At 33.5% G+C, this 26,435-nt stretch overlaps 4 protein-coding genes across 4 annotated transcripts; all 4 read left to right on the top strand.

Annotated features, from left to right (window-relative positions):
* Positions 1 to 1,415: 1,415 nt before the first annotated feature.
* Positions 1,416 to 4,448, top strand: LOC114749419 (TMV resistance protein N-like). The gene is made up of 3 exons (XM_028937922.1): positions 1,416 to 1,931; positions 3,838 to 4,110; positions 4,372 to 4,448. Exons 1-2 carry the CDS (start codon positions 1,426 to 1,428, stop codon positions 3,860 to 3,862), a joined length of 531 nt encoding a protein of 176 aa, XP_028793755.1. The 5' UTR covers positions 1,416 to 1,425; the 3' UTR covers positions 3,863 to 4,110; positions 4,372 to 4,448.
* A 136-nt stretch (positions 4,449 to 4,584) lies between these two features.
* On the top strand, positions 4,585 to 6,649 carry LOC114749432 (uncharacterized). Its single transcript, XM_028937935.1, has 3 exons — positions 4,585 to 5,106; positions 5,819 to 6,432; positions 6,523 to 6,649. The coding sequence occupies exons 1-3, from the start codon at positions 4,585 to 4,587 to the stop codon at positions 6,608 to 6,610; spliced, it is 1,224 nt and encodes a 407-aa protein (XP_028793768.1). The 3' UTR covers positions 6,611 to 6,649.
* A 1,604-nt stretch (positions 6,650 to 8,253) lies between these two features.
* LOC114749433 (TMV resistance protein N-like) lies at positions 8,254 to 16,051 on the top strand. The gene is made up of 9 exons (XM_028937936.1): positions 8,254 to 8,818; positions 9,628 to 9,836; positions 12,490 to 12,569; positions 12,615 to 13,379; positions 13,482 to 13,754; positions 13,934 to 14,390; positions 14,562 to 14,740; positions 15,349 to 15,963; positions 16,043 to 16,051. The coding sequence occupies exons 1-9, from the start codon at positions 8,325 to 8,327 to the stop codon at positions 16,049 to 16,051; spliced, it is 3,081 nt and encodes a 1,026-aa protein (XP_028793769.1). The 5' UTR covers positions 8,254 to 8,324.
* Positions 16,052 to 22,531: 6,480 nt separating this feature from the next.
* On the top strand, positions 22,532 to 26,324 carry LOC114749434 (TMV resistance protein N-like). The gene is made up of 4 exons (XM_028937937.1): positions 22,532 to 23,084; positions 24,716 to 25,817; positions 25,964 to 26,236; positions 26,319 to 26,324. Exons 1-4 carry the CDS (start codon positions 22,588 to 22,590, stop codon positions 26,322 to 26,324), a joined length of 1,878 nt encoding a protein of 625 aa, XP_028793770.1. The 5' UTR covers positions 22,532 to 22,587.
* The last annotated feature ends 111 nt before the right edge of the window (positions 26,325 to 26,435 follow it).

Consider the following 26,435-nt stretch of genomic DNA (forward strand, 5'->3'; position numbering starts at 1 on the left):
AAGTCGCTAATCCGTTTCCAAGAAGTATTCATCTCATGCATTTTATCATATTCATTCTCATTCATTTTTATAAAAAGAAATATTTAAAAAAGGTAATTTAGATTGATTCTATTACATATAGTTAGCAAAGTAAAATTAATTTTCAAAATCTAAAACTTTTTTGCCAAGTGAATTTTTTATCTTTTATATATTTAGTTGCTTAGAATCTTTTTAGAGACTCCCGAAAATAAATACAATTTGAATCGTGCACTATACCGTATTAATTTAGTTAATTTTAAAATAGATCTAAAGTAAAGCAGTTATGGTTAGTTATTCACTTACTATAGCTATTTATCTTGATTCTTTAAGTTCAATGCAATAACACTATCAATCAAAATAACAGGCCTATGATCCATTTATTTCATAGTCATCAATAGAGCTTGCCCGACAAGATTTTTTCAAAAAATAAAATTTGATATAATCCTTACTTATTGATAAACAATGAAAAAAATTAAATATTGAATTTAGATTTACTTATCCTACTATAAATAAATTTAAGCACAAAAAATGGAAATTTTGAAGAACAGTTGTTCTCTTCAGATTAATTTTAGCTTGTACGTGACTGCAAGTCTGTAACTCATTATTAGGTATCCATCAACCGTTGAGTCTCTGGCCAAAAAAAAAATTTTTTTTTCTGGCCAAAAAAAAAAAAAACCGTTGAGTCTGATCTAAAACAATCTAGAATTCGCTGCAAAAAATTACTTTAATTTAAGAATCTAACAACTGTTGACTTTGAATTAAATAAAATTTTTATACAAATTTGTAATGATTTATTTATTTTCGAAACAACTTCACAAAACGATAAAATTAAAGTCAAACGATGCTTCCTTTTCTGCACCACTTGTTAGGCCGAGGAAAAAAGAAAATAAAAACAAAACTTCTGTACCGTTTGGATCCATTTTCACGATTTACGAGACTATTATTAAATTGTTATTTAATCATTTTTATTTAGAAAATTATTTATATTTTCCGGCCAAAAAAAAAGAAAATTATTTATGATAAATATTGCAAACACTCATTTTAACACACAAACACACACTTCATAGTTGCTCCTCAGGAATTTGGCCTCACACCCAATGCAACTTGGTCCGCCGTAGATCATTGAGTCCTTCAAAATAAATAAAAATTAAAACAAAAACAAAGTGGAGGAAAGAATCCATCGACCTGCACCATCGTTACTTTCCTCAATCAACGGTGGCTCCAAGAAACGACACAAAAGTCAAACAAAACAGAAGGCACCGACCTCTGCCAGGTGTGGATCCATTTAAGATATATATATATATATATTAATATATAAGTCACGATCCACGTTAACTGTACAGGTTTCTCTCTCGTTTGAGTTTTCAAATCTCAACACCTAGCTTCAACTCCGCGATTATTGCAGCCATGGCGATTCAAGTGGCCTCATCATCATCCCATAGCTTCACCAGCGAAGCTAAGTATCGATATGATGTTTTTCTGAGTTTCAGAGGTGAAGATACTCGCCACATCTTCACTGCGCCTCTCTACGATGCTTTGCACCGTAAGGGAATCAACGCCTTCATTGATGACAAGAAGCTTGGGAAAGGGGAAGAGATTTCACCTGCGCTTCTTAGAGCCATTGAGAGATCAAGAATTTCCATTATTGTGTTCTCTAGAAACTATGCTACCTCCACATGGTGCCTAGAGGAACTCGCCCATATCATTTGGTGTCAGAAGCAGAAGAACCAGCTGGTTATGCCCGTCTTTTACAAGGTGGATCCGATGGATGTTCAGTATCAGAGAAACAGCTTTGAGGAAGCCATGGCTGCTCTTGAAGAAAGGTTTAGAGATGACTTGGAGAAAGTACAACGATGGAGATCTGCTTTGTTTGAAGCTGCTAGCTTATCATCGGCATGGGTTTTCGTAGATGGGTATGTTTTCTTATACTATTTTTTGAATGCCTTCTACTGATAAATTTTTCAAATAATGATTAGTGGTTAGAACGCTATTGAAGGTGTTTGAAATTTCGATCTGTGACTTTTGCTTTTGTAATTCAAAGGTTCTATAAAATTGTAGTTTTTACAGTATTTTTCTTATGAGGATTATTATAGATTGTGTTTAATATTCATAATTTTTATTTTCAATTTAGAAGCTTACATAGTTCTATATTTTGACTTTTATGATTTTTGCATCATTACTTTTGGATTTACTTAAATGATAGAATTTAAATAACAAATACTCCTCCGATCCTTAATATAGGACGTAATTGTTGAGTTAGTTTTGATCCTAAATATAAGATCCATTTCTCATATTTATCAATTTTCTCTAAATTATCCCTGTAGATATTCCCTTAATTATAATCAAATACAAGAGGGAGGGGGTATGGTGTTTTAGAAAAAACGTGTCATTTTTTTTATAATTAACTAATTTACCTAATTTCCTTAATCTAATCAAATTAGTTAAATGGGTCTTATATTAATGACCGGAGGAGTATTTATATTTCTATAACTTGAAAAATCATTTAGACATGCATAGTGAAGGGATTAAAATCTTAGAGGGCTAAAACAGCATAGAAATATAAAACAGAATATGTGGCGATAACCGTCTTCATAGTTAAAAAAAAATTAACTTTTCCTTTTGTAGATACCAAGATGGATTTATTGAAAGTATCGTTGAAGATGCATTTGCTAGGCTACCTCCTAAACGCTACCATAACATTGATTACATCGTTGGACTTGAGCCTTATATAGAAGAAGTGATGTCACTTTTGGATGAAACTGATAGCAGAGCTTGTGTGTTGGGAATTTATGGAATTGGTGGGATTGGCAAAACAACCCTTGCAAAAGCTGTCTATAATTCAATCTTCTACCATTTTGAAGGTGCTTGTTTTTTGTTTGATGTTAGAGAAACATCAAAGAAATATCAAGGTGTTATTCACCTTCAACAAATGCTACTATCAGAAATTCTAGATGATAAGATCAAGTTTAGCAGTGCTGATGAAGGAATAACAAAAATAAAACATAGACTCTCTCACAAAAAGATTTTGTTGGTTCTTGATGACGTCGAAGAAGCTGAACAGTTAGAACAGCTTGCTGGAGGGTGTGATTGGTTTGGTTGTGGAAGCAAGATCATTATAACAACAAGAAACAAGCAATTGCTAATTGCACGCGATATTAAGAAGCAATATGAAATGAAAGAGCTAAATGAGCATTACGCTCTTGAGCTCTTTTGTTGGCATGCATTTCGTACAAGCCACCCTCCAAAAGTATACAAAAGTATGTCCATTGGTATTATACGTTATATACGTGGCCTTCCTTTGGCTTTAAAATTGATAGGCTCCAATTTGGCTCGCAAAAACTTGGAGGAATGGAGATATACATTGAAACAATATTATCAAATCTCAAGAGGAACAATACATGAGATATTGAAAATAAGCTATGATTGCTTACAAGATGATGCTAAGTGTATTTTCTTGGACATTGCTTGTTTCTTTAAAAAGGAGACATTGGAATTTGTAGAAGACATACTCGGAGCTTGTTACCATGGGACAAGGTTTTTTATTGAGGTTCTTGTAGATAAATCTTTGATAACTATTGCTGATAATGGTCTTTTGCTGATGCATGATCTAATACAACAAATGGCTAAAGAAATTGTTGAGCAAGAGGCACCCTCAAATCCTAGTAAACGTAGCAGGTTATGGTATTACAAAGATGTGCTTAATGTGCTGCAAAATAATTTAGTAAGAGAAAAAAAAGTTATCTGTTTCCTTACATACATTAAATTGTACAAATTTGACAAATTATCTAACAATGTCACTTTTTTGAACTTGTACTATAGGGAGGAAATGATATTGAAGGAATAATACTTGATCCACCTAAACAAGAAGAAGTGATGTGGAACGGCTTGGCTTTTGAGAAGATGAATAATCTTCGAATTCTGATTGTTCGAAATACCCAATTCTTTACAAGTCCCAAGTATCTTCCTAATAGTTTGAGATTGCTTGATTGGGAGGGATATCCTTCTATGACTTTACCACCAGATTTTTCTCCTCCAAAACTAGTTTGCTTCAAGTTATGTCGAAGTCTTTTCAAATTTGAAGAGCCATTCCAGGTACTTTATTGACTCTTGTTTCTATGATCAAATTTCTTGAGCCATAATGTTCTTCTAAAAATTCACGAATAAATTACTCTCAACTGATTATATTTTTTATTCTCTTCTCTAGAATCCTCAACTATTTTTTGACTCAGAGGAGATTTTTCAAAGATTCAACATAAGATTAGATAAATCAAAGGGAGGCTGGACTATTCTATTCAAAAGACAATCTTTCTTGACAATTGTCATTAATTAAATAATATCGGTTTTGTTTTGCAGAAGTTTGGATATGTGACACACATGAATTTCTCGCGGTGTGAATTCATAACAGAAGTACCTGATATGTCTCATTTTCAAAATTTAAAAACATTAAGCTTTCATGAATGTCGCAATTTGATCAAAGTTCATGATTCAGTGGGACTTCTTGGTAAGATTATCAAATTAGATGTTGGTAAATGCACCAAACTTAGCAGCTTTCCACGTGAAATCAACATGCCGTCTCTTGAAGTGCTCGTTCTTACTAACTGCAAGAGCCTTGAGTGCTTCCCTAATTTAGTTGGAAAGATGGATGCACTTGGAAGTATTTTTGCAGAAGGTAGCGCTATTAAAGAGCTTCCAAACAGCTTATTCACGTTGCAAAATCTTAGCACACTCATGTTGGGAGGACTTCAGCCTCATGGTAGAAAATGTTTGAAGAAATTACTGCAAGAAAGCCAACCACTTATCAGTTGCCCAAGCATAGATTGCTTAGATCTTGGAAACTGTGGCCTTTTGGATGATGATGTTTACCTTACTCTGAAATATTTTCAGAATCTGCAAGACTTGGATTTATCAGGAAATGATTTTGCGTCACTTCCTGGGTGCATTAAAGAGTGTGCTGATCTAATGATGCTAGAAATAAATAACTGCAAGATGCTAAGAGACATACCAGAACTGCCATCGGGGTTGCAAGACATGAGGGCAGAGAATTGCACTTCGTTAACAACTGAATCATCAAGCCGTTTATGGTTTCAGGTTTTTCTTATTCCTTTGATAATTTTCACTTGTCATGCTGGATTTAAAGCTTTTCCAGGTATGAACTACTAGAAATCATGTCATGACCAGAGCTTCTTATTAGTGTGGGTTAATAACGTCATTCTGTTATCTTTAATAATTAATATTCATTGAAAACATTACAATGAATGGGATATTAAGTGATTTTTTTATTAGAGGTAATTCTATTTGAGGTATTGTTGAATACTAAATGTACGCACTTCTCCCAACAGGGATTTGAGCCTTAGTTCATCATGTTATAAGGGACTAGCCCTTTCCTTTATATCCAACTCCCACCGATAGTGATTAAGTGATTTGATGTAGTGTAAAGTAGCATCCAGCACCTTAATGTTATTTTTCAGGTGTATCTAGCACCCTGATCTTATATCTAATGTTATTTTATATATAATGCGTCCATCACCCTGATCTTATATATGATGCATCCAGTACCTTAATGTTATTTTTTTGTGCGTCTAATATTCTAATTCTAATCTTATTTATAACGCATCCAACACGTTAGACCATAAATAAGATTAGGCTGCCATATGCAATTAGAAAATAACATCAGGAGTGTATATAGGATAGTTTAGCCCTTGATATATCTTATCTATGAATGACTAAACTGCAAATATTATTGTATTTGTTATTCTCAAATCTGAAAAGGTCTTTCGTGTATGTTGTTTCGATACATCAGGCAAAAAGCTTCTTTACTATGCCGGCAACAACATTTCCCGACTGGTTCGACTATTGCTGCGAAGGAGGCACATTGTCTCTTGGTGTTCGTGGGAAAAGTTTTCCTTATCTTATCGTCGCAATTGAATCTGGAAAAGCTAAGACGAGAAAGAGTCTTCCCTTCCAAGTTTTTATAAGAATCAATAGCCGTAAAATGTCATTAATAAAACGTGATGTTCCTTATGCAACTGGTACAAGTAGAGAATATGATGCCTTCTTTTTCTATGGTAAGCAAGGTCATGTGATTTCATTTGATTTACTTCAGAACTTTGATGAAGAAGAGTTGGAGGAGCTTAATAAGTTTCTGGAATCGGGTTGGAATGATGTGGACATACAAGTCATGTGTGACTCACCAAATATCTCCATAATTAAGTGTGGAGTTTATGTTGATAAGCAGCAAACGAGCATGGAGAATATTCGCTTTGTGTTTCCTAGGGCTTTCATGAATAATGCTTCAAGAACCTCACTGAAACGAAAATCCATAGCTTCTCCTCTTCATGCACCAGCCAAGAAGCTCTTGAGACATTTCAAGGCTGCTGATAAAGGACAACACAATAACACCAAGAAAGGGACCAAGTAAGCCTCTATTTTCTTCTGCTAGTTGTCGTTTATTTATTTCGAGGTTTTGGCTTATTATTAATTTTGTCTGCTTTGTATGTATTGTAGGAGAAGAAAACGACACCAAGTTTTTCGTTCGTGGTACAAGACGCTCTATCCAAGGGGCAACCATTTTTGGAGATTTCTTTACTATTAGCTCTCTATAATTTCTGGCTTCCCCTATCAACGAAATAGGGGTTTTTTCTTTTTTTGATATATACATGATTGTTGATTTCGATGGCAAGAGTAGTATTTAAAGACATTGTCAGAAAATTTAACTTATCTATGTTAATTGGGTCTTAATTACCGCGACAAAAATTATCTAAACTACGTGAGTTCTAGGCTGGGGGGACGTAAATACTCCTCCTTGAATTTCTAGAACTTCAGTTTCCTTCTTTACCCCTCTTCACTTCTTAGACACTCTGAAACAGGGTGACTCCTCGCCAGACACAGCATGTTGGCTCTTCCACCTACAAGTATACTTTTTGGGAATGGGTTGAGATGCAATTTTGAGCCTGATTGTGAAGGCGAAATTGCATTCCAAAAAAAGATGAGATCAAAATTGCTACACTAAAAAAATTAGAAGCATAATTATACCTTAACCTTTTGAGAACGGAACGTCAGCCGATTACCACTGCCCCCAACACTTGGGGTTTAATGCTCTTTTATGTAGTATCGCTTGGTACTCAATATGAGTTATTTGAAGGGACAGTTTTTTAATTTTATTCTTATTTAATTTTTATTGGAATGAGAGAAGAAAATAGATGGGAGAATAATTTGTAAATATAATAAGAAAAAATTTAATAAGAATAAATTTGAAATATTTTATCAATTTAAGATATATTTAGTTGTCATTTTTCAGCATATAAAATGAGCAGAACCGGACTGGCAATGATAAATTGCTTTCAAGGCCAAAATGGTTATGCCCGAAACTAATATTTCTTGGCTTTTATTCTAAATAAAGTTGCCTTGGCTACCTGCAAAAAAATTTTTAAAAGAAAAAATAGTATCCAATCATGAATATTCCTCCAATCACATAACTCGTATTTAATTAATTTGTAGAGATTGAGAAAACTAACTAAATTACTCAATCTTAATAAAATTGACATGATATATTTAAAATACTTTTATCTCCGCTCATCAATATATAAGCTAACTAGAGGTTTTGATTTGATTCTAAATATAAGAATTTAATTTACTTTGTTTCCATAATTTGTAACCTTTCCTATAAAATATCTCTTATATTGATTGTAAAGAGCTTTTCACTGCAGGTAATTCTAATGCACCTAACTCAATAGAGCAGTTTAAAAAGTCAGCATGTACTTATTACAATTAATCAATTTAATTAATTTTTAATTTTTTTAATTAATTAGTTATTTTTTATATTAAAAACTGAACGTACTAGAGTAATTTTTTTTTTGGGGTCAAGTTAGTATATTAATTAACAAATTAATTAAAAAAATTATTCTTTTATTTGGTACTCGAGTAGTCAACTTCATAAAAGATTCTTTTCAATTTCATAAACTCGCCTGCCGGCGCGCTGGAAACCCGAATTCCAACGGTAGGTACTGGGCTGCATGCCTTTAAATACTTCCCAGATAATTAAATAGAACACGCAAAATTCCAAAGATGCAATTGCAAGGTTGGCAATTTTTTTTTTTTAAACTAATAATCCAACGCTGCAATCCCTCCACGCATGGGAAAAAAAATCACGCTCTCTCCATCTGCCTGAGCAAAAAAAGGAAACCATCAAAGGCTTGCTCTGCCTTTGCTGATTCATCGTTTTTGTGTAAATTTCTCTTCCAGGTTTGAGTATTCAAATCCCAATACCTCGCTAGAATTTTGTGATTGTTGCAGCCACGGCGATTCGAATGGCAGCACCATCATCGGCTGTCTTCGCCGGCAAATCCAAGTACAGATATGACGTTTTCCTCAGTTTCAGAGGCGAAGATACTCGCCACTCCTTCACTGTTCATCTCTACGATGCTCTGCGCCGGAAGGGAATCAACGCCTTCATTGACGACAAGAAGCTCGGGAAAGGTGAGCGGATCTCACCTACGCTTCTTAAGGCCATTGAGAAATCCAGAATCTCGATTATTGTGTTCTCTAGGAATTATGCAACTTCCACATGGTGCCTCGATGAACTCGCCCACATCATTCGGTGTAAGAAGGAGAAGAACCAACTGGTCATGCCCGTATTTTACAATGTGGATCCGATGGATGTTCAATATCAGAGGAACAGCTTTGGAGATGCCATGGCTGCTCTGGAAGATAGATTCAGAGATGACTTGAAGAAAGTGCGAAAATGGAGATCTGCTTTGTCTGAAGCTGCTAGTTTGCCATCAGCATGGCTTTTGGGAGATGGGTAGGCTTCGTTATAGTTGTTTCTAATTGCCTTCTGCGGATGAAACATTCAAACTTGCTTAATAATTAGTGGTTGCGGATGATATGACAGGCTTTTGAAGATATATGAAATTTTGATCGGCGTCTATTATTCTTGGATCTTTGTAAACTTGGGGCTTAAACATTTTGGTTTTAATAATGTTCAAGTTTCAGATATTTCGACAAAAAGATTTTTAATTTAAATCTTAACTGCATATTTTTATTGATTTTCTTACTTATATTTTATTTAGTAATTTGCTAATATAATTATCGCGGGATGGGTACTGAATGGCTGGGGACAAACAGTATCTAACTATCTATTATTACTGTCAGTTGCTCACAAATATTTTCATCTTTGCAATTTTCAAATCCTGATGTTACTTCTAATTCTGCTTGTAACACAACACTATATAGGACATTCATATCTGACTACATAACGAATACACTTCTTTTCTTTTTGGCTTATGTACAATAAGAATGAGATATTCTATTTTTTGCTTGTTTTTTATATATATATATTATATATTTGGCCTTGATGATGACCTTTTTAATTTACTTAAAAGGTAATATTATTATGGCCGCATATATCTCGTAATTTTTTAATTTCAAATATAAATACTTTTATATAGTGAAGGGATTTGAAAATTGAGAGCTAATTGAGATTGAGGTTATCTTTGAAGAATTGAACGAGATTTTACTTGACGGAGTTATGATAAATGAGGAAAAAAAAATGGAAAATGGCATTTTGCAACAATCATATCCACAATAACCAGAGAATCTGCACTTTTGTAGAGATGGATGTGGGTTTATTGAAAAGATTGTTGAAGATGCATATGCTATGTTACCTCCTAAACGCTTGCATTGCCGTGAGTACATGGTTGGACTTGGGCCTCGCATAGAAATGATGAAGTCACTTTTGGATCATTCTAATGATGGCATTTGTATGTTGGGGATTTATGGAACTGGTGGGGTTGGAAAAACAACCCTTGCAAAGGCTTTGTGTAATATCCTAAATTTTATTTTAGGATTTAAAAAAAAAGTAAAAAAAAATAATAATAGTATTTTATTATTATAATAAAATAATAATATTTTAATATTAAAAAAAAAACAAGAAAGGGGTAATCTTTCCACCGAATTCGGTGGAAAGATTGAATGTTGACTTAGGAAGAAGGACTTTTGGGAGGGAGAATAAATGAAGAATGAAGAAAATAAGGGAAAGGTAGTTGAAAAATAGAAAATAAAAGGAGGAGTTGAATGGAGAAGATGAGAACACAAGAGAGAAAGAGGGAAAGCGAGAAAGAGTGTGGGAAAGAGAGAGACGAGCATATCAACAGTCTTTGTGAAAGAGAAGGCAACCTTTGGAGATAACTTAGGTACATAAAATTACTTCTTTTCATCAAACTTTCTTCATAAATATTTTCTATATATTTTAAGCTTTCTGATGACAGTGTTATTATAGTTATTAGAGAAAATTTTGAGATTTATATATGATCTAAGTATTGAGTTTTGACAAAAGATGACTATAGACAATTAGAAGTGAATGAGTTGTTAATTTTAATCGGTTAGATTTGTCTATTTGTTGGTTTTTAGTATTTAAATTAGTTTTTCTAGTTGAAAAATCTGTTATATATGATTTATATTATATTTTTACCGATTAAATTCAAGTCAAGTAATTTATTTGGGTTGTTTGGCATATTATTAAGATTTTAATCGGTTTAATTTTATTTATTGGGTGACTGGAGGTTTTAAAATAATTATTGTAGCTAAAAAGTTTATTATTTGTGGAAATATATGTGTGGTAGCTATACCATTAAAGTTTTTGATCATATTATTTATTTATAAATACTTGAAGTATTATTGAATTTTTGATAGTTTGATTTTGAGGTTTAAACTTAAAATGACATTTTTAGAATTTAGAACATAATAATTTTATATTTAGAAATTGTGGAAAATCCTTTTTACTAAGGTAAATAATTTGGAGGTGGTAAATAAATAATTTGGGTTGTTAGAAATTTTAAGTTGTTTCTAAAATACTTAATAATTTTTAAGTTATGAGAGTTGTGGGAATTTAGAGTAAAAATTTAATTAAATTAGAAATTTAACTATATATATAAGCTTAATTAATTAGCTTATATTAATATGTGATTATATTAATTTGTGGTTATATTAATGGTGTAGATTAATTATTGGATTGTTGGTTTGAGCACGGGGTTGACTTTGTAGTAATTCTTTTTATAGCCTTGGTGAAAGGTAACCACTTTCCACTTGTTATGTATACTTGTATGATGTTTGTGAGTGATTTCAAATTATATGAGATTCTTGAAATGCTACCGAATTATTATTTGAGCAATAGAAGACATCGTTGTTAAAATTGCCTTGAGATACTTTATGTTATTGAAAAATAGTATGAAATTATGAATTTATAAATTTGTCATGTGGAACAAGAATTTATTGAGAAATGGTTTGAAGATTGATGTTGATTATTGAAATTTTGAAATCTCGATTTTGGTAAATGTGAAAGTTATTATGTTATTAGTAAATTACTATTCTCATGAGTATAAATACGAGAGGGGATGGTGAACGTTGATTGGTGGGAGACATATTATAGGGAGAATAAGGGGGTGAATTTTGTACATATTATAGAGGTAATAAGGTGGGAGGACGCCAGATGTACACTGGTTGATCCTTTGGCCATTTTATGTGTTGTAGGGCGTATGACACCCCGCTAGTGGACTAGAGGGGGAACCCATGGTCCGATCCTGTGCTCTGTGGATTTTGGCCTGTTCACATCACTTGATCGGTGAGCTTATTATGTTGAGCTACCAGTCACATGGGACAGTACTAGCCCATGGGTTCAGTCAGAGGAATAAGGTGTGAGGAAATAAGGTGGAATTGAGAGTGAGATATTGTATTGTGATATGTGTGTATATATATAACCATGTGACAATTGTGAATGTATGATTTTAGTAACTGTTCCACATGACACCTCTCAAACACTTACTTGTATGCCTAATGAGTAGGATTGTTGGTTACTGAGACTTTTGTCTCACCCCGTGGTTTAACATTTTCAGATAATAGCTCTAGGGCTGGTCCGTCAGGGAAGGCAGCGAAAGCTTAGCTATCACGTTTATCTTGTATAGCCTTCTTTTTGTCATGTGATGAGTATTGTATATTGCCACATATAACTCTTTTTGCATACTCTGATTTCTTTGAGACTTATAGTCTTAGTTACTTTTGTTGTTGAGTTACTTGGGTCTGTAAGTTGTGAACCCATAATGACTTTTGAAAGTAGTTGATTACTGTTGGTTTGGACAAATTTTATTCAGAAAATATCATGTTATGGGCTTAGAGATGAATTGTGACGTGCTGGACTTTGCAAAGCCCAAGGCCCAATTATTGTGAAATATTATTAATTACGGTTTTCATACAATTTGCTTAGTAAAACTCTTATAATCATGATAGACATTTTGAATAATTAGTTCAAGTCTTTTCTATCATGATTAACATTTTTGGCGAATCAAATTTCTTTTTATAACCATGGTAGCCTTTTCAAATATTATACTAAGATTCTTTTCTACCATGGTTAGTATTATTAAATATTTGGAGTTTAAAAAGGTTAGTAACAGGTTGGAGATAACTAATGGTACACTTTGTATAATTCAATCTTCTACCAATTTGAAGGCGCGTGTTTTTTGTTTGATGTTAGAGAAGTGTCAAAGAAATACCAGGGCATTGTTCATCTTCAGCAAACATTATTATCAGAGATTCTTGGGGAAAAGAAGACAAAGTTTGGCAGTGCTGATGAAGGAATATCCAGAATAAAACACAGGCTCTCTCACAAAAGAATCCTATTGGTTCTTGATGATGTTGATGAGGTTGAACAGTTAGAAAAACTAGCAGGTGGGCGTCATTGGTTTGGTTGTGGAAGCAAGGTCATTATAACAACAAGAAATAAACAGTTGCTAGTTGTGTGTAATGTTGAGGAAACATATGAAATGAAGAGGCTAGATGATCATGACTCTCTTGAACTCTTTTGCTGGCATGCATTCCATTTGAACCAGCCTCCAAAAGGCTATGAAAAAATGTCCAAACGTGTGATGAGATTTGCAAAGGGCCTTCCTTTGGCTTTAAGAGTAATTGGCGCCAATTTGGCACATAAAAATTTAGAGGAATGCAGGTCTATATTAGAACAATATGAGAGGATCCCAGAAAGAACAATTCTAGATGTACTCAAGATAAGCTATGATTGCTTACAAGATGGTGCCAAGGGTATTTTTCTAGATATTGCTTGTTTCTTTAAAGAGGAGGATTTGGAATCTGTTGAAGAAAAACTAGCAGCTTGCGATTTTGGTGCAAGGTTTTACATTGAAGTTCTTGTTGACAAGTCTCTTATAACTGTTGCTGATAACGGTAACTTGGGCATGCATGATTTAGTACAACAAATGGGTAGAGAGATTGTTAGGCAGGAGGCACCATCAAATCCTTGTAAACGCAGTAGATTATGGCATTACAAAGATGTTCTTGAAGTATTGCGTGAAAATCTAGTAAGGATCTAATTCTTGTCTTTTCTTCATATGGTCATATGCATTAAATCTATTGTGCTATTTTGCAATATCTAACTGTTATGCCTTGGACTTCCATTATAGGGGAGCAGTAATATTGAAGGAATAATGCTTGATCCGCCTCAACAAGAAGAAGTGGAGTGGAGTGGTATGGCCTTTGAGAAGATGAGTAATCTTAGGATTCTTGTGGTTCGGAATTCACAATTTTCAACCAACCCAAAGTATCTTCCAAGTAGTTTAAGATTGCTTGACTGGGCGGGATGCCCTTCTACTATTCTACCACCAGACTTTTCTCCTAAGAAACTAGTTTACATCAAATTATCCGGTAGTCTTTTTAGATTGGAAGAGCCATTCAAGGTATTTTTTTTCAATTTATAGCTACTTCAAGAATAAACTACTTCAACTTTCCTTCTATATATATTCATTATATATCATAGACAAACCTCTAATCTATTTCATGGATCTGCACAATTATAACGTCATTTTTTTATCAGAAACTTTGTTGGTAATTAAATAATTTAGTTTTTGTTTTGCAGAGGTTTGAATGTGTGACATATATGAATTTCTCACACTGTAAATTCATAACTGAAGTACCTGATATGTCTCAATTTCAAAATTTAAGAAGATTGTTATTTACAAGGTGTCGCAATCTCATCAAAGTTCACGATTCAGTTGGATCCTTGTCTAAGCTCGTCGAATTAAACCTTAGTGTGTGCAGCAGTCTTACAAGCTTTCCACGTGAAATCAATATGGCTTCTCTTCAGAAGCTTCATCTCAGTTATTGCAGGAGTCTTGACTACTTCCTGTGTATAGTGGGAAAGATGGATGCACTGAGGACAATTTATGCAGAAGGCACTGCTATTAAAGAGCTCCCGCCTTCCATTGGAAATCTTCCAAGACTCGAATCTTTAGCTATAAGCACCCACAAAAGTATTAGGGAGCTTCCAAGCTGCTTATTCACATTGCAAAACCTTAGTCGGCTTAATCTAAGTGGTATTCAACCTCCAAGCATAAAATCTTTAATGAAATTAATGCAAGAGAGCCAACCTGTTATCAGCTGTTCAAACTTGGAGGCATTAAATCTTGAAAATTGTTGTCTTACTCATGAAGATCTTCACCTAGCTTTACGTTGTTTTTGGAATGTTCAAAAGTTAATTCTTTCAGGGAGCAATTTTGTTTCCCTTCCTGAGTGCATCAAAGAGTGTGCTAATCTGCAGACACTAGCGCTGAATAACTGCAAGAGGCTTAGAGACATACCAGAGTTGCCATCAAAATTGGAAAATATAGAGGCAGAGGATTGTACATCATTAACTACAGAGTCATTAGGCCATCTATGGTCTCAGGTTTTGTCATCCCTTTTGTATACTCGTTTTCTGTTGCTATTTTGAAGATTAATCAAATTAAATGCTAGTGAAATGGTCAGACAGATGCTGGTCATTTCCATTTGGGATATGGATTTCTCTATTTTCTCAAAGAAACCATTAATTCATTTCTTGTCCATTAACCACAACTTTTTTGCATGAAATCCTTCTATTACCTAGTCAGATTAATTATTTCACATTGCAAAACTTTTTTTGCACAGAATCCTTCCTTTTCCCTTTTTTCCCTTTATCAATCCACAAAATAATGTACTAGTCAATAGATTGCTGAGTTGAACTCTTCTGCTTAGATGTCACCAGTTGTGAACAATTTCATGAACTCAAGTCATCACTGGAGCTTATTATCAGGGAGGGTTAAGAACATATTGGCATTCTGTTAGGAATAAAATTGAAGTTTTGAAAAGGTTAAATTCAATGAATGCAGGATTAAGCCATTTGAAAATATCTATAAATGATTAAATTAAAAATGCTCGTATCTGTTAGGGATGAAAATGATAATTCTCTTTTTATTCTTTTATCTGTTGTTTTCAAATCTGAAAATACCTTTCGTCTCTGTTGTTCTGGTACATCAGGCGAGAAACGGGTACTCCCACTTGAACATCGCTATGCCATCAACAACAGTTCCTGATTGGTTCAACGAATGCTGTAAAGGAGGGACATTGTCTTTTCGGGCTCGTGGGCATTTCCCTCATGCTGCCTTTGCATTTGAGTTGGGGAAAGCAAACAAAAATTCAAAACACTTTTTCCATGTTTCTGTGAGCATCAATGGTCATAAAACACAAAGGAGACAAGATGCTGCAAATTATGGAACTAGGCAAGGCCATCTGTTTTTATTTGATCTGAGAATGGCTTTTGAGCCAGAAGAGTGGGAGAGGCTTGATAGTTTTCTGGAACTGGATTGGAATGATGCGGAAATAAAAGTCCTATGTCTAATCCCCCGCAAGAAAAAGAAAGTCACGAAGTTAACAGCAGAAATGCCCGTAGTTAGTTGTGGAGTTTATGTGTACAAACGGCAAACAAACATGGAGAATGTCCAGTTCGGGTCTTCTATGCTCTCCTCGAATGCTCCAACAACTTCAATGAAACAAAGAGCGGTCACTTCTCCTCCTAATGAACCACCCAAGAAGTTATTGAGAATGTTCAAGGTTGCTGATAAAGGAAAACTCAATAATACAGAAAGGGATAAGGTGAGCTTCTACTTCCTGCTAGTTTTCACTTCATGGTTTTCATTATCATTCTGAAATTTTCCCCTTTCATGTATTGTAGGAGAATTAAACGACACCAGATTTGTCATCCGTCTTGCAAAAATAAAGTTGGTTTTTCCACAAGGTAAGTATATATCTGTTTGGAGATTTTTTGTAAATTCAATGAGACGAATGGTTTCTTTTTCCAATACATTACCATACGATTTGGAAATAAATGTTTATGACGAAAAGAATGTCATGTCACCGAGGCATGCCTTAGTGGCTTTATGATATACCCGAAAGCACAAGAGCTTGGGTTCGATAATGGCAGATCTCATGTTTCATTTGCGGATGGCATTTACTATTGAAACTGCCAAAAAAAAAAGCCTCTGGATTTGCAAGGATCACTTCAAAATCTAAACCTTATCTTTGGCTGCAGGTGATGACTCTATAATTTTTTTGTTGGGGGCAGAGTAGTTTTAAGAACTTCCCACGTGAATCATTGAATTCTATATGGCACATGCAAAGTCCAAATCTTGCCACAATCTACACTGCCCCTTGTGACAAGTACTGGTGGACTAACTCTTAACACAATGTGAAGCTTGTAACCAACGGCCAGCAAATAAACTCCCCTGTTGCTCTGCCTAATGAGTTCGATCCTTGTGATTAGTCATTGAGAATGGGATCTTGATGGGATCACAGCTCTGAAATACTCCTCCGGTCCTTAATATAGGACTCAATTGTTGAGTTGGTTTTGGTCCTAAATATAAGACCCATTTATCATATTTATCAATTTTTTCTAAATTATTCCTGTGGATACTCCCTCAACCATAACTAAGTAGAAGATAGAGATGAGGTATTAAGAAAGATGATTATAGTGTTTTAGAAAAAATATGTCACTTTTCTTATAATTAACTAATTTACCTAACTTTCTTAATCTAATCAAATTAGTTAAATGGGTTTTATATTAAGAATTAGAGGAGTATGTATTAATCAACGGAAAATATAGCTCCACGGAGTGTAAGTCTTATGAAGCACACATAAACAAAAGGAAACCGCTTAACTGTGCATTCGAGAGGCACAGAAGCTCTCCTCACAATTCACTCATCACCATTTCCCTGTCCATCCCAATAACCAGGTCCCTATTATCTCGCCCCCTTCTCTGTAACTGTCAAATGGCAAATACCACAAATACCCACACTCGCATGGTTGACACCCCATATCTCGATATTATCCTTATACCCAACAGATCTCTAAAATAGAACCTACTGCATTCGTTGACTAGAATAATTTTAAGTGCTCAGTACCTCCATCATGAAATATAAGATCGCCCACTGCAATTAAGATAGTTGGGCATTCTGGCTGCGTAGGCTACCCAAGATGAGCGGTTTTGTATCCCAGCATCATGCTAGACGCATGACCATATATAGGTTCCTGAAGAAATTGAAAAATCAAATTGTCTTCTGCTGTGAAACGCCTCGTCACAGATTTAGCTATTAGAGCTTTATTGGAATATTCTGTGGATTTGAAGCCCAAGCGCCCTGTATCCTTACTCTGTATTGCTCCTCTCATTTAGTAAAGTAATCTCTCTGTTTGCCATCTTCATATCAAATTTATGAAAATATATATCTGATACAAGGGAAGCTTTTGGGGAAGAAGAGTGGAAGAGGACTTTTGGAATGACGTGAAAATAGAAGTAGTTGGAGAAACCAGATTTGGCCATAGTTACTTGTGTAGTTTATGTGAAACAAGCATCATCATCATGTATGACAAAAATGCTTAACGTTCATATACATTTCTTTCTATAGCAAATTTTCAAAACCATATACGTAGTAGCGTGCAGGCGCACAAGATTATAATTATATTACAAAAGTTTTAATTTGGTCTCTTAAGTTTAAAAACCATATTTTTTATTTTTTAGTCTTAAAATTGTTTTTAAAAAATAATAACATTGAGATCTTAAATGTTTAAATCATTCTTAAATATTATCATATTTAAGAACTATAATTGTTCGAAAGAAAAAATTATCATTTCAACCTCACGATTTTAGTCTTAAAGGATAAAAATATATACTACCTCCGGTCCTAATTATAAGACCCAGTTGACTAATTTGAAAAGATTAAGGAAGTAAGTTAAGTTAGTTATTTGTAACAAATAAGTGTTGTTATTTCTAAAATATCCTTGCTAATTAAGTGTGTTGGTTAGAACTATCATTATTAGAAGGACTATCTTGAGAAAAAATGCATAAATATGAGAGACAAAATGGATTGGAGTCTTATAATTAGGACCAAACTAAAAGTCAAATGGGGTCTTATATTAAGGATCGGAGGTAGTATTTTTTAAAGTTGACGACTTAATTGAAACCTTGTTTATACAGTAAAAAGACTTTTTAATTCCTACGACTAAACAACAACTAAATTTGAAGAGATGTGTGATATTAAAATTTGATTAATAGTGCGTCTTGCTAATTGGCTCAAAAAAATGAAGACTACACATAACCTTCCCCGAAAAGCGAACTCGAAGTGGGTAACCCAGTGCTTCATTATTTTCTTTTTCTTTTCACATCATTCTTTTCAGTTTTCTTTTAATTCGGTTTCTTGAAGCATAGATCAAAATTTTAGTCAAGTGTCAACAAAATAAAATTTTTTTTTGAGAAGAAAAGAGAAGAAAAGGCAGCTAAAAATGTAAATCCATGACGACCAAGACTACGCTAATTATAAATATATATGTTCATGGCATGCACAGCTTATTCCTAGGCCAATGTTTTTTTTTTCATGTTTTATTATAAGTAATCACTTTTATCTTTTATGAAATAAAACTTCTTTTGATATATTTGTTTTTGTATAATTTAAAATTATTTAAAATAAGTTGCTGATCCACAATCACACAAGTCTATAACAATTTTTTTTCTCTTTTTGCAAAACTGATTCTTTTTTTAAAAAAGAATAATAGTATTAAATTATAAGTAAATTATGATAATTAATTTTTACCTCAACTTTATCAAGTTAATTAGTTTCAATTTCATAAACCCGTCACTTAGAATTCCAACGGTAGGGTACTAGGGTGGATGACTACTGCAAATGATCCCCAAACCTAAAGGTAATAAATAAACAAACAAATGGCTCAGGCAAAATTCCAAGCATGGCAATTTCTTTTTTTTTTTTTTAATAAAATCCAACAACAAGAGATGATCCCTCCACTTAAAAAATACGCTCTCTCGATGAAGAAACCTCTGGGAAGGTTGGAAATTAAAGTTTCAGAATGACTTGATGCTTCCCACTTGCACATGCTTGTGGAGATTCGTTATTTTTTTTAATGACATTAGGCATGTCGGTAATAAAAAATTAGCATTACGAAGTCCTATACTAGTAGAAAAAAAATTCTTTTCCAGACTAACTCATCTGCTCAGTTTATTGCCGTAAAAATGTAAGATATGTGAGCATTTTTATAAATATCGATATAACTTTTATATCAATTCTTTATACGTTCAATAATGTGACTTGAAATTTTTACACCGAACATCTATATGTCCACCTTAGAAGATAGTATAAATAATTAAAAAATAAGTTGAAAGTAATACTCCTCCAGTTTTTAATATAAATCCTATTTAACTAATTTGATTAGATTAAGGAAATTAGGTAAGTTATAGATCCGGTAATACAGGCTGGGCTCCCCCAGCCTGTCAAAAATGGATGGTTCAAGTTGAACAAATGCCAGCCCGCCAAGATGCGGGCTACTCCAGCCCTCACCGTTTTCAGCTCGTTTTTTTTTTTTTTTTTATTTTTTTTATATAATTTCCAATATATTATACAACATAATTGGAGGATTTTGACCCTTAAATTCCACATTGACATCTCCTCATTCATGTAATTACATATGTAATATACACATAAAAGATTTACTTAATTAATTTGGATAAGAAAAATGATCAAATTAATTATTTAGAAAAAATATGTGTTAGTTTTTTTAAAATGTCTTTTCAAATTATAAATTAATCCTTACATTATTTTATTATAACCCACTACTTAAGTTTAAAACTCCAAATCCAATTTCAATATTTCAAACTAAGCTTAACCTATACAAATAATGATGATTTTTTTTATAAAAAAAAAATTTAGGCGATGCCAGCTCGCCAAGGTGTGGACTACTTTTGCTTGTACCGCTTTCAGCCCGTGTAATTGTAAGCTCGTTCGTATCCGCACTGTCAGCTTGCATTACCAGCTCTAGTAAGTTAGTTAATTATAACAAATATAACATGTTTTTCCTAAAACAGCATGATCATTTTCCTTAATATTATTTCTCCCTCTTCTACTTGATTATAGTATAGGGAGTATCCATAAGGATAATTTAAGCAAAATTGATAATTATGAAAAATAGATCTTATATTTAGAATTAAAATCAATTCAACAACTAGGTTCTATATCAAGAAGAGTAGGAGTACGCGAGTTCAAAATTCAAACAACACGTAGCTATACTGCATATAATAATGGGCTGGTGCAGAAATCGAGCACAAAAAGCAACGCTTTAGTTGATATCTTTTGCAATGTCGTGTCCCTATTTCATCTTTAATCTTGTTCGTGTTGTAAACCTCTCCTATTTGGAAACCCCATTCTCCATATCATCATCGCCGACCAATTCCAAACTTCTCCTACTTTTCCTCTTTGAGACCTAATTCTTTTCACCCCTTTCATTTTGTTCCACTAGACTTGTGGGCTTTAAGTCGTAGAAATCAAACAAAACATGCTTTGATTTCTATGTGTTTGTGTTTTAATTTCTGGGTCTTCCCCCATGCCCGTACTTGTGTTCCAACAGGGTGAAAGAGTTTTTGGAGTTTGCCAAACAAAATGATGCTAGAGATAAGGGAGGGTTTTATTGCCCTTGGGTGGAATGTATGAATGAGGCAACTAAATCTTTTGGATATAAATACTCACTTAATCTGTTGTGAGTTTTGAAAGAGTTATAGTATGGGTATGATATGGTGAAGAAGTGGAAAGGGCGCCGAGTGGATCTTAACAGGGTGAATAGGTATTTGATCACGATTATGATATGAATACCGATGATCAGAGGGTGAAGGACATGACCCATGATTGATAAGTCCCTATGTTGTGATGTTATTTTATATCATTTTGTGGACTTTTATCAAGTTTGGTGAGGATATATAGAGAAAGGGAACTAAGGCCTAAAAAAATTGGGACCAAAATGAAATTTACATGTGTAAAAGATTAAAGAAGTAAAAGATTAAAGATGGTGTTTTCAATTATGGCTAAGTATTTCTGGAGGCTTTTGCATATTCTTAGGTATCACATATTAAACGGCCAATCAATTATTAATTAACCGGAAAGAAAAGGACTTTCTATGAAAACTGAATGTTGATTTGGAAAGGCGAATCCGTTGATAATTCTCAAGCTTCATTGTTTGGTTCGCTGGAAATATTTTGGTAGGAGTAGAAAATAAATGGGTTCACAAGCATTTTTTATGTAATGGATAAAGTTACTGCCTAAAAGATTTTTTTTTTTACTTTTTTATTTTAAAAAAACTTTTTTTCCGAAATTCCCAATAAAAGTCATAGGAAAAAAATAGCATTCAAATGGTGATCTCGCAGCCTGGAAGACCTGACAAGATCTGTACCTCATCAGAAAATTGAACCTGGTCCTCAATCTTTTGGATGCCTTTCATCCGAACCATTTTTTCAATCCCTTGTTGACGTGGGCAGCATTAGTCAAGAGAGCAACCAATAAGAAAGAAGGAGGTCATCTGTCCCATGAAAATATTAATAAATCCCCCTCTTAATATAATATCCACTCTAACACAGAAATTAAACTAAGGGAGTGTTTGCATAACAAGCAAAACCATGGTTTGGGATACAAAATCATGATTTAGGGATCCTGTCATCCAAATATCTTTCTAAAATTATTTTTAGAAAATCATGATGTCGAAAAAGGTAGCCAAACACTCATTAAAAGTAAGACTAGGAGGTAGTACCAATTTTCTTATGACAAAAAGGAGGAATGCATATCAAATAAATCCAAAGCAGGAAAGTTACCACACCGGACATTTAGTTAGGTTCTTTCAACATCTGGTCAAGGATTTGATTCCTGGTGGTGTGTATGGAAAAGATCTCATGACTAGCAATAAAGTCCATTCGAAAAGTCTACAATATGAGGAAAATAGTCAATATTATCAGTGCTGAATATCGTGGCCTCAACCTAAAAAAAAAAATAAATCAAACCATGATTAAATTTTATATTGGACAAGATGACGAGGATGCTTTGGATTTTGTCTTGATGTTATTCCGCCACCGACAAATAATAAACTATGAAACAAGTTGATCGAAACTTGGCCCATATTTTATTATCCAACAACCCTCATTGATCAAGTCTCAGCTACTGCAAGTTAGTATGTTCAACAATCCCGGAATGGTCTCTGATTCTTTCTCCTTCCCCTTTAATAATCCATCTGACTAGTGACTACGCTTTCCAACTTCCAACTTTCGGAGAAATTTGTTAATGGAAGATCAAACTCGGTGTTATGCTTTTTGCCGATTCACCACTTTTTGTATAAATTCCTCTGCCTATTTAGAGTATCCAAATCCCAGTACCTTGCTACCATTCAGAGATTAATCCCGCCATGGCCATTCAAGTTTCATCCCACAGCTTCACTGTCAAACGCAAATACAGATTTGATGTTTTTTTGAGTTTCAGAGGCGAAGATACTCGCCACACCTTCACTGTGCCTCTCTACAATGCTTTGCGGCGTAAGGGAATCAACGCCTTCATTGACGACAAGAGGCTTGGAAAAGGGGAAGAGATCTCACCTACGCTTCTTAAAGCAATTGAGAGATCAAGAATTTCCATTATTGTGTTCTCTAAGAACTATGCTACTTCAACATGGTGCCTAGAGGAACTCGCTCATATCATTTGGTGTCAGAAGCAGAACAAACAGCTGGTTATGCCCCTTTTTTACAAGGTGGATCCGATAGATGTTCAATATCAGAGAAATAGCTTTGAAACAGCCATGGCTGCTTATGAAGATAGGTTCGGAGATGACCCAGAGAAAGTGCAGAAATGGAGGTTTGCTTTGTCTGAAGCAGCTTCTCTGTCAAAAGCCTGGCTTTTTGAAGATGGGTATGTTTTCGATTATTCTACTTTCGAATTGCTGCTGATGGAATTTTCGAATTATTTGTCACTGGTAGCTCATATGATGTAACAAACTACTGTTGAAGATGTTTGGAATTTTGACCGGTGATTATTGCCCTTGCAGAATGATTAATCTACTAAGTACTAAGCTTGAGGTCTTTTTTTTTTTGGTTCTGAAAATAATTTATAATTTAAGGGGGTTTTTTCCTTCCAAAAACCTTGTTGATAGAGAGTCTGTTTGGTTAAGCGGTGGGATTTCAAATAAGCCCGTTTAAATTCAAATAAGAGCTTATGAAACATGTTTAGGGTGTTTGGATAATTTTTATAAAATCCCGATGAATCGTGATTTTAACCTTCCACCACACTTTTAGGATAAGCAATAAGAAGTAGCTTATGCTTTTGAAAAATCCCAATGAATCTTCAGTAACTAAATTTTCTCCAATCTACCCCTCATTCTAATGGTAATTATTTTAATTTTTTTTATATTTTCATTCGTCTCTTATTTATATGGGGTCTTTTATTTAATATTTGTACTACACATAAATTTTGTAAGTGCTTTTAAATAATAATAATTTTAAAATAAAAATAATATTTAAATATTCATGTCATTTATTAAATTATATTTAATAAAATTTATTATTAAATATAATAATTATGAAAATGTAAACAACTTTATTAACTTCATGTCCTTTTTAGTAATTATATACCCATAAGTGATTTTAATAAATAAAAACCAAACATAATCACAATTCTTAAAATCACTTATAAAAAAAATCCAAATAGAAATCATGATTAACTAGTATTATTTATAGTTAATATCACTTATAAAATTCACGATTATCTAAAATCACAGTTGTTCACTGCTAATCCAAACGGCACAGAGTTTTCAACTGTAACATTTTATTAATTTTTCTTAATCAAATTTTATTAAAAAAAATTGGTCATTGCTAATATCATAACTGAACCCATAGAACTCTGACATGAAAACTTATCCCCACATTGTTATTATGTGATTTCTTGCTTATAAGTCACCATTACAATACAGAACTATTCATTGCAAGAAATCTCTAAGGATTGGATTCCATTGTTTGTAGTAGCTATTTATTGTTTTTATATTATATGTGTGCGCACACACACAATATATGTGACTATAAAATCCAATATTAGAATTATGAACAAATTCAACATGTTTTCTTGTATATTGTATGAATTTAAAGAATGAATGTTAGCAACGGCTTGATATAGATTTTGTATTTCAAATTGACTACGAAATTTTATTTAATATTAATACTTAAAAATTTTAATTTTGTTCTAGTTTTATTCTTTTAGATTTATTTTTCTTTACACCTAATACTCTATTATTTATACGGTGAAGGGATAAAAATTTTTTTGAGAGCTTATTGATTTTGAGGTCATGCGTATTTTAAGAATCATAATAAGAAGGCATATAAAAATACTACCTCTAGTCATAAATATAAGATCTTGTTTATAGATTATAAACGAGATTTTATATTTAGGACTAGAGGTAGTATATGATGAGAAAACAAAAGAAAAGAATGACATTATACTTGCATGAATCATCTTCATAGTAAAAAGAGATATAATTTTCTCTTTTGTAGGTATGAATTTGGGTTTATTGAAAGGATTGTTAAAGATGCATATGCTATGTTGCCTCCTAAACGCTTACATAGTCCTGGGTACATGGTTGGACTTGAGCCTCGCGTGGAAGAAGTGATTTCACTTTTAAATCAATCCAATGACAGAGTTTGCATGTTGGGCATTCATGGAACTGGTGGAATTGGCAAAACAACACTTGCAAAGGCTGTCTATAATTCAATGTTTTACCAGTTTGAAGGTGCATGTTTTTTGTTTGATGTCAAAGAAGCAACAAAGAAATACCAGGGCATCGTTCGCCTCCAACAGAAACTTCTATCAAAGATTCTTGCGGAGAAGATTATGATGATTGGGAGTGTTGATAAAGGAATGTCAAGAATAAAACATAGACTTTCTCACAAAAGGGTTCTTTTGGTTCTTGATGATGTTGATGAGGTTGAACAGTTAGGACAACTTGCGGGAGGATGCGATTGGTTTGGTTTTGGAAGCAAAGTTATTATAACAACAAGAAATAAGCAAATGCTAGTTGCACACAATGTTGGAAAAATATATGAAATGATGAAGCTGAATGAGTATGACTCTTGTGAGCTCTTTTGTTGGCATGCCTTCCAAATGAACCAACCTCCCTTAACCTATCAAGATATGTCTAGTCGTGCAATGAGTTATGCACAAGGCCTTCCTCTGGCATTAAAAGTAATAGGCTCCAATTTGGCAGATAAAAATTTAGAGGAATGGAAGTTTATGATGGAACAATATGAAAGGATCCCAGAAAGAACAATTCATGAGCTTCTAAAGATAAGCTATAATTTCTTACAAGCTGGTGCTAAGCATATTTTCCTAGATATTGCTTGTTTTATTACCAACGAGATGATGAGATCTATTAAAGAAATAGTAGAAGCTTGTGATTTTGGTGCTAGGTTTTATCTTGAAGTTCTTGTCGACAAATCTCTGATAACTTTAGTTGATGGTGGTAATTTTTTTTTCATGCATGATCTAATACGACAGATGGGAAGAGAGATTGTCAGACAAGAGGCACCATTAAATCCTGAAAAGCGCAGTAGATTATGGTATTACAAAGACGTTCTTAAGATACTGCGTGAAAATCTAGTAAGAATCTAAACTATGTTTGTCTCTTCATACAAAAATATATACATTAGACTTGTTGTGATACACTACGTGGCAATATCTATTAATGATACTTCTTTTAATCTTCACTATAGGGATGCTTTAATATATTCTTTTTGGTGATATAGGGATGCAATAATGTTGAAGGAATAATGCTTGATCCTCCAGAACAAGAGGAAGTAAACTGGAGTGGTACGGCCTTTGAGAAGATGAATAATATTAGAATTCTTGTTGTTCGAAATGTTCAATTTTCAACTGGCCCTACCTATCTTCCTAATAGTTTAAGGTGGCTTGAATGGGAGGGATACCCTTCTGCAACTTTGCCAAAAGATTTTTATCCTTCAGAGCTAATTTTCTTGAAGTTGCCTAGAAGCTCTTATAGACTAAGAGAGCCATGCAAGGTACTTTTTAAAATAATCTTTTATAGCTATTTTCTCAGTCAAATTTCTCCCTTTTTCTTGTTGGCCTGCCAAATTTCTTTAGCTGTAAATTTTCATCCTAAAATCAAGAATAATCATGCTCCGTATTATTCTGGTTTAAATAAGTTTGACATAGTTGTTATAAAATTGAATAGGGTATTCTGTTTTATAGTCTCATATA

Source organism: Neltuma alba, unplaced genomic scaffold, assembly GCF_004799145.2.
Source record: "Neltuma alba isolate B1F8T4 unplaced genomic scaffold, ASM479914v2 tig00006042_pilon, whole genome shotgun sequence".
In the NCBI taxonomy this organism is placed as follows: domain Eukaryota; kingdom Viridiplantae; phylum Streptophyta; class Magnoliopsida; order Fabales; family Fabaceae; genus Neltuma; species Neltuma alba.

What these genes read in the sequence shown, in the direction of transcription:
- LOC114749419 (XM_028937922.1), top strand. Translation starts at nt 1,426, where the DNA reads ATGGCGATTCAAGTGGCCTCATCATCATCCCATAGCTTCACCAGCGAA. An exon ending in GCATGGGTTTTCGTAGATGG is followed by an intron (nt 1,932 to 3,837) that starts GTATGTTTTCTT and finishes CTTGTACTATAG; the next exon opens with GGAGGAAATGATATTGAAGG.
- LOC114749432 (XM_028937935.1), top strand. Translation starts at nt 4,585, where the DNA reads ATGCCGTCTCTTGAAGTGCTCGTTCTTACTAACTGCAAGAGCCTTGAG. An exon ending in CAAGCCGTTTATGGTTTCAG is followed by an intron (nt 5,107 to 5,818) that starts GTTTTTCTTATT and finishes TCGATACATCAG; the next exon opens with GCAAAAAGCTTCTTTACTAT. An exon ending in AACACCAAGAAAGGGACCAA is followed by an intron (nt 6,433 to 6,522) that starts GTAAGCCTCTAT and finishes TATGTATTGTAG; the next exon opens with GAGAAGAAAACGACACCAAG.
- LOC114749434 (XM_028937937.1), top strand. Translation starts at nt 22,588, where the DNA reads ATGGCCATTCAAGTTTCATCCCACAGCTTCACTGTCAAACGCAAATAC. An exon ending in GCCTGGCTTTTTGAAGATGG is followed by an intron (nt 23,085 to 24,715) that starts GTATGTTTTCGA and finishes TCTCTTTTGTAG; the next exon opens with GTATGAATTTGGGTTTATTG. An exon ending in AGATACTGCGTGAAAATCTA is followed by an intron (nt 25,818 to 25,963) that starts GTAAGAATCTAA and finishes TTGGTGATATAG; the next exon opens with GGATGCAATAATGTTGAAGG.
- LOC114749433 (XM_028937936.1), top strand. Translation starts at nt 8,325, where the DNA reads ATGGCAGCACCATCATCGGCTGTCTTCGCCGGCAAATCCAAGTACAGA. An exon ending in AAGTATTGCGTGAAAATCTA is followed by an intron (nt 13,380 to 13,481) that starts GTAAGGATCTAA and finishes CTTCCATTATAG; the next exon opens with GGGAGCAGTAATATTGAAGG. An exon ending in TAGGCCATCTATGGTCTCAG is followed by an intron (nt 14,741 to 15,348) that starts GTTTTGTCATCC and finishes CTGGTACATCAG; the next exon opens with GCGAGAAACGGGTACTCCCA.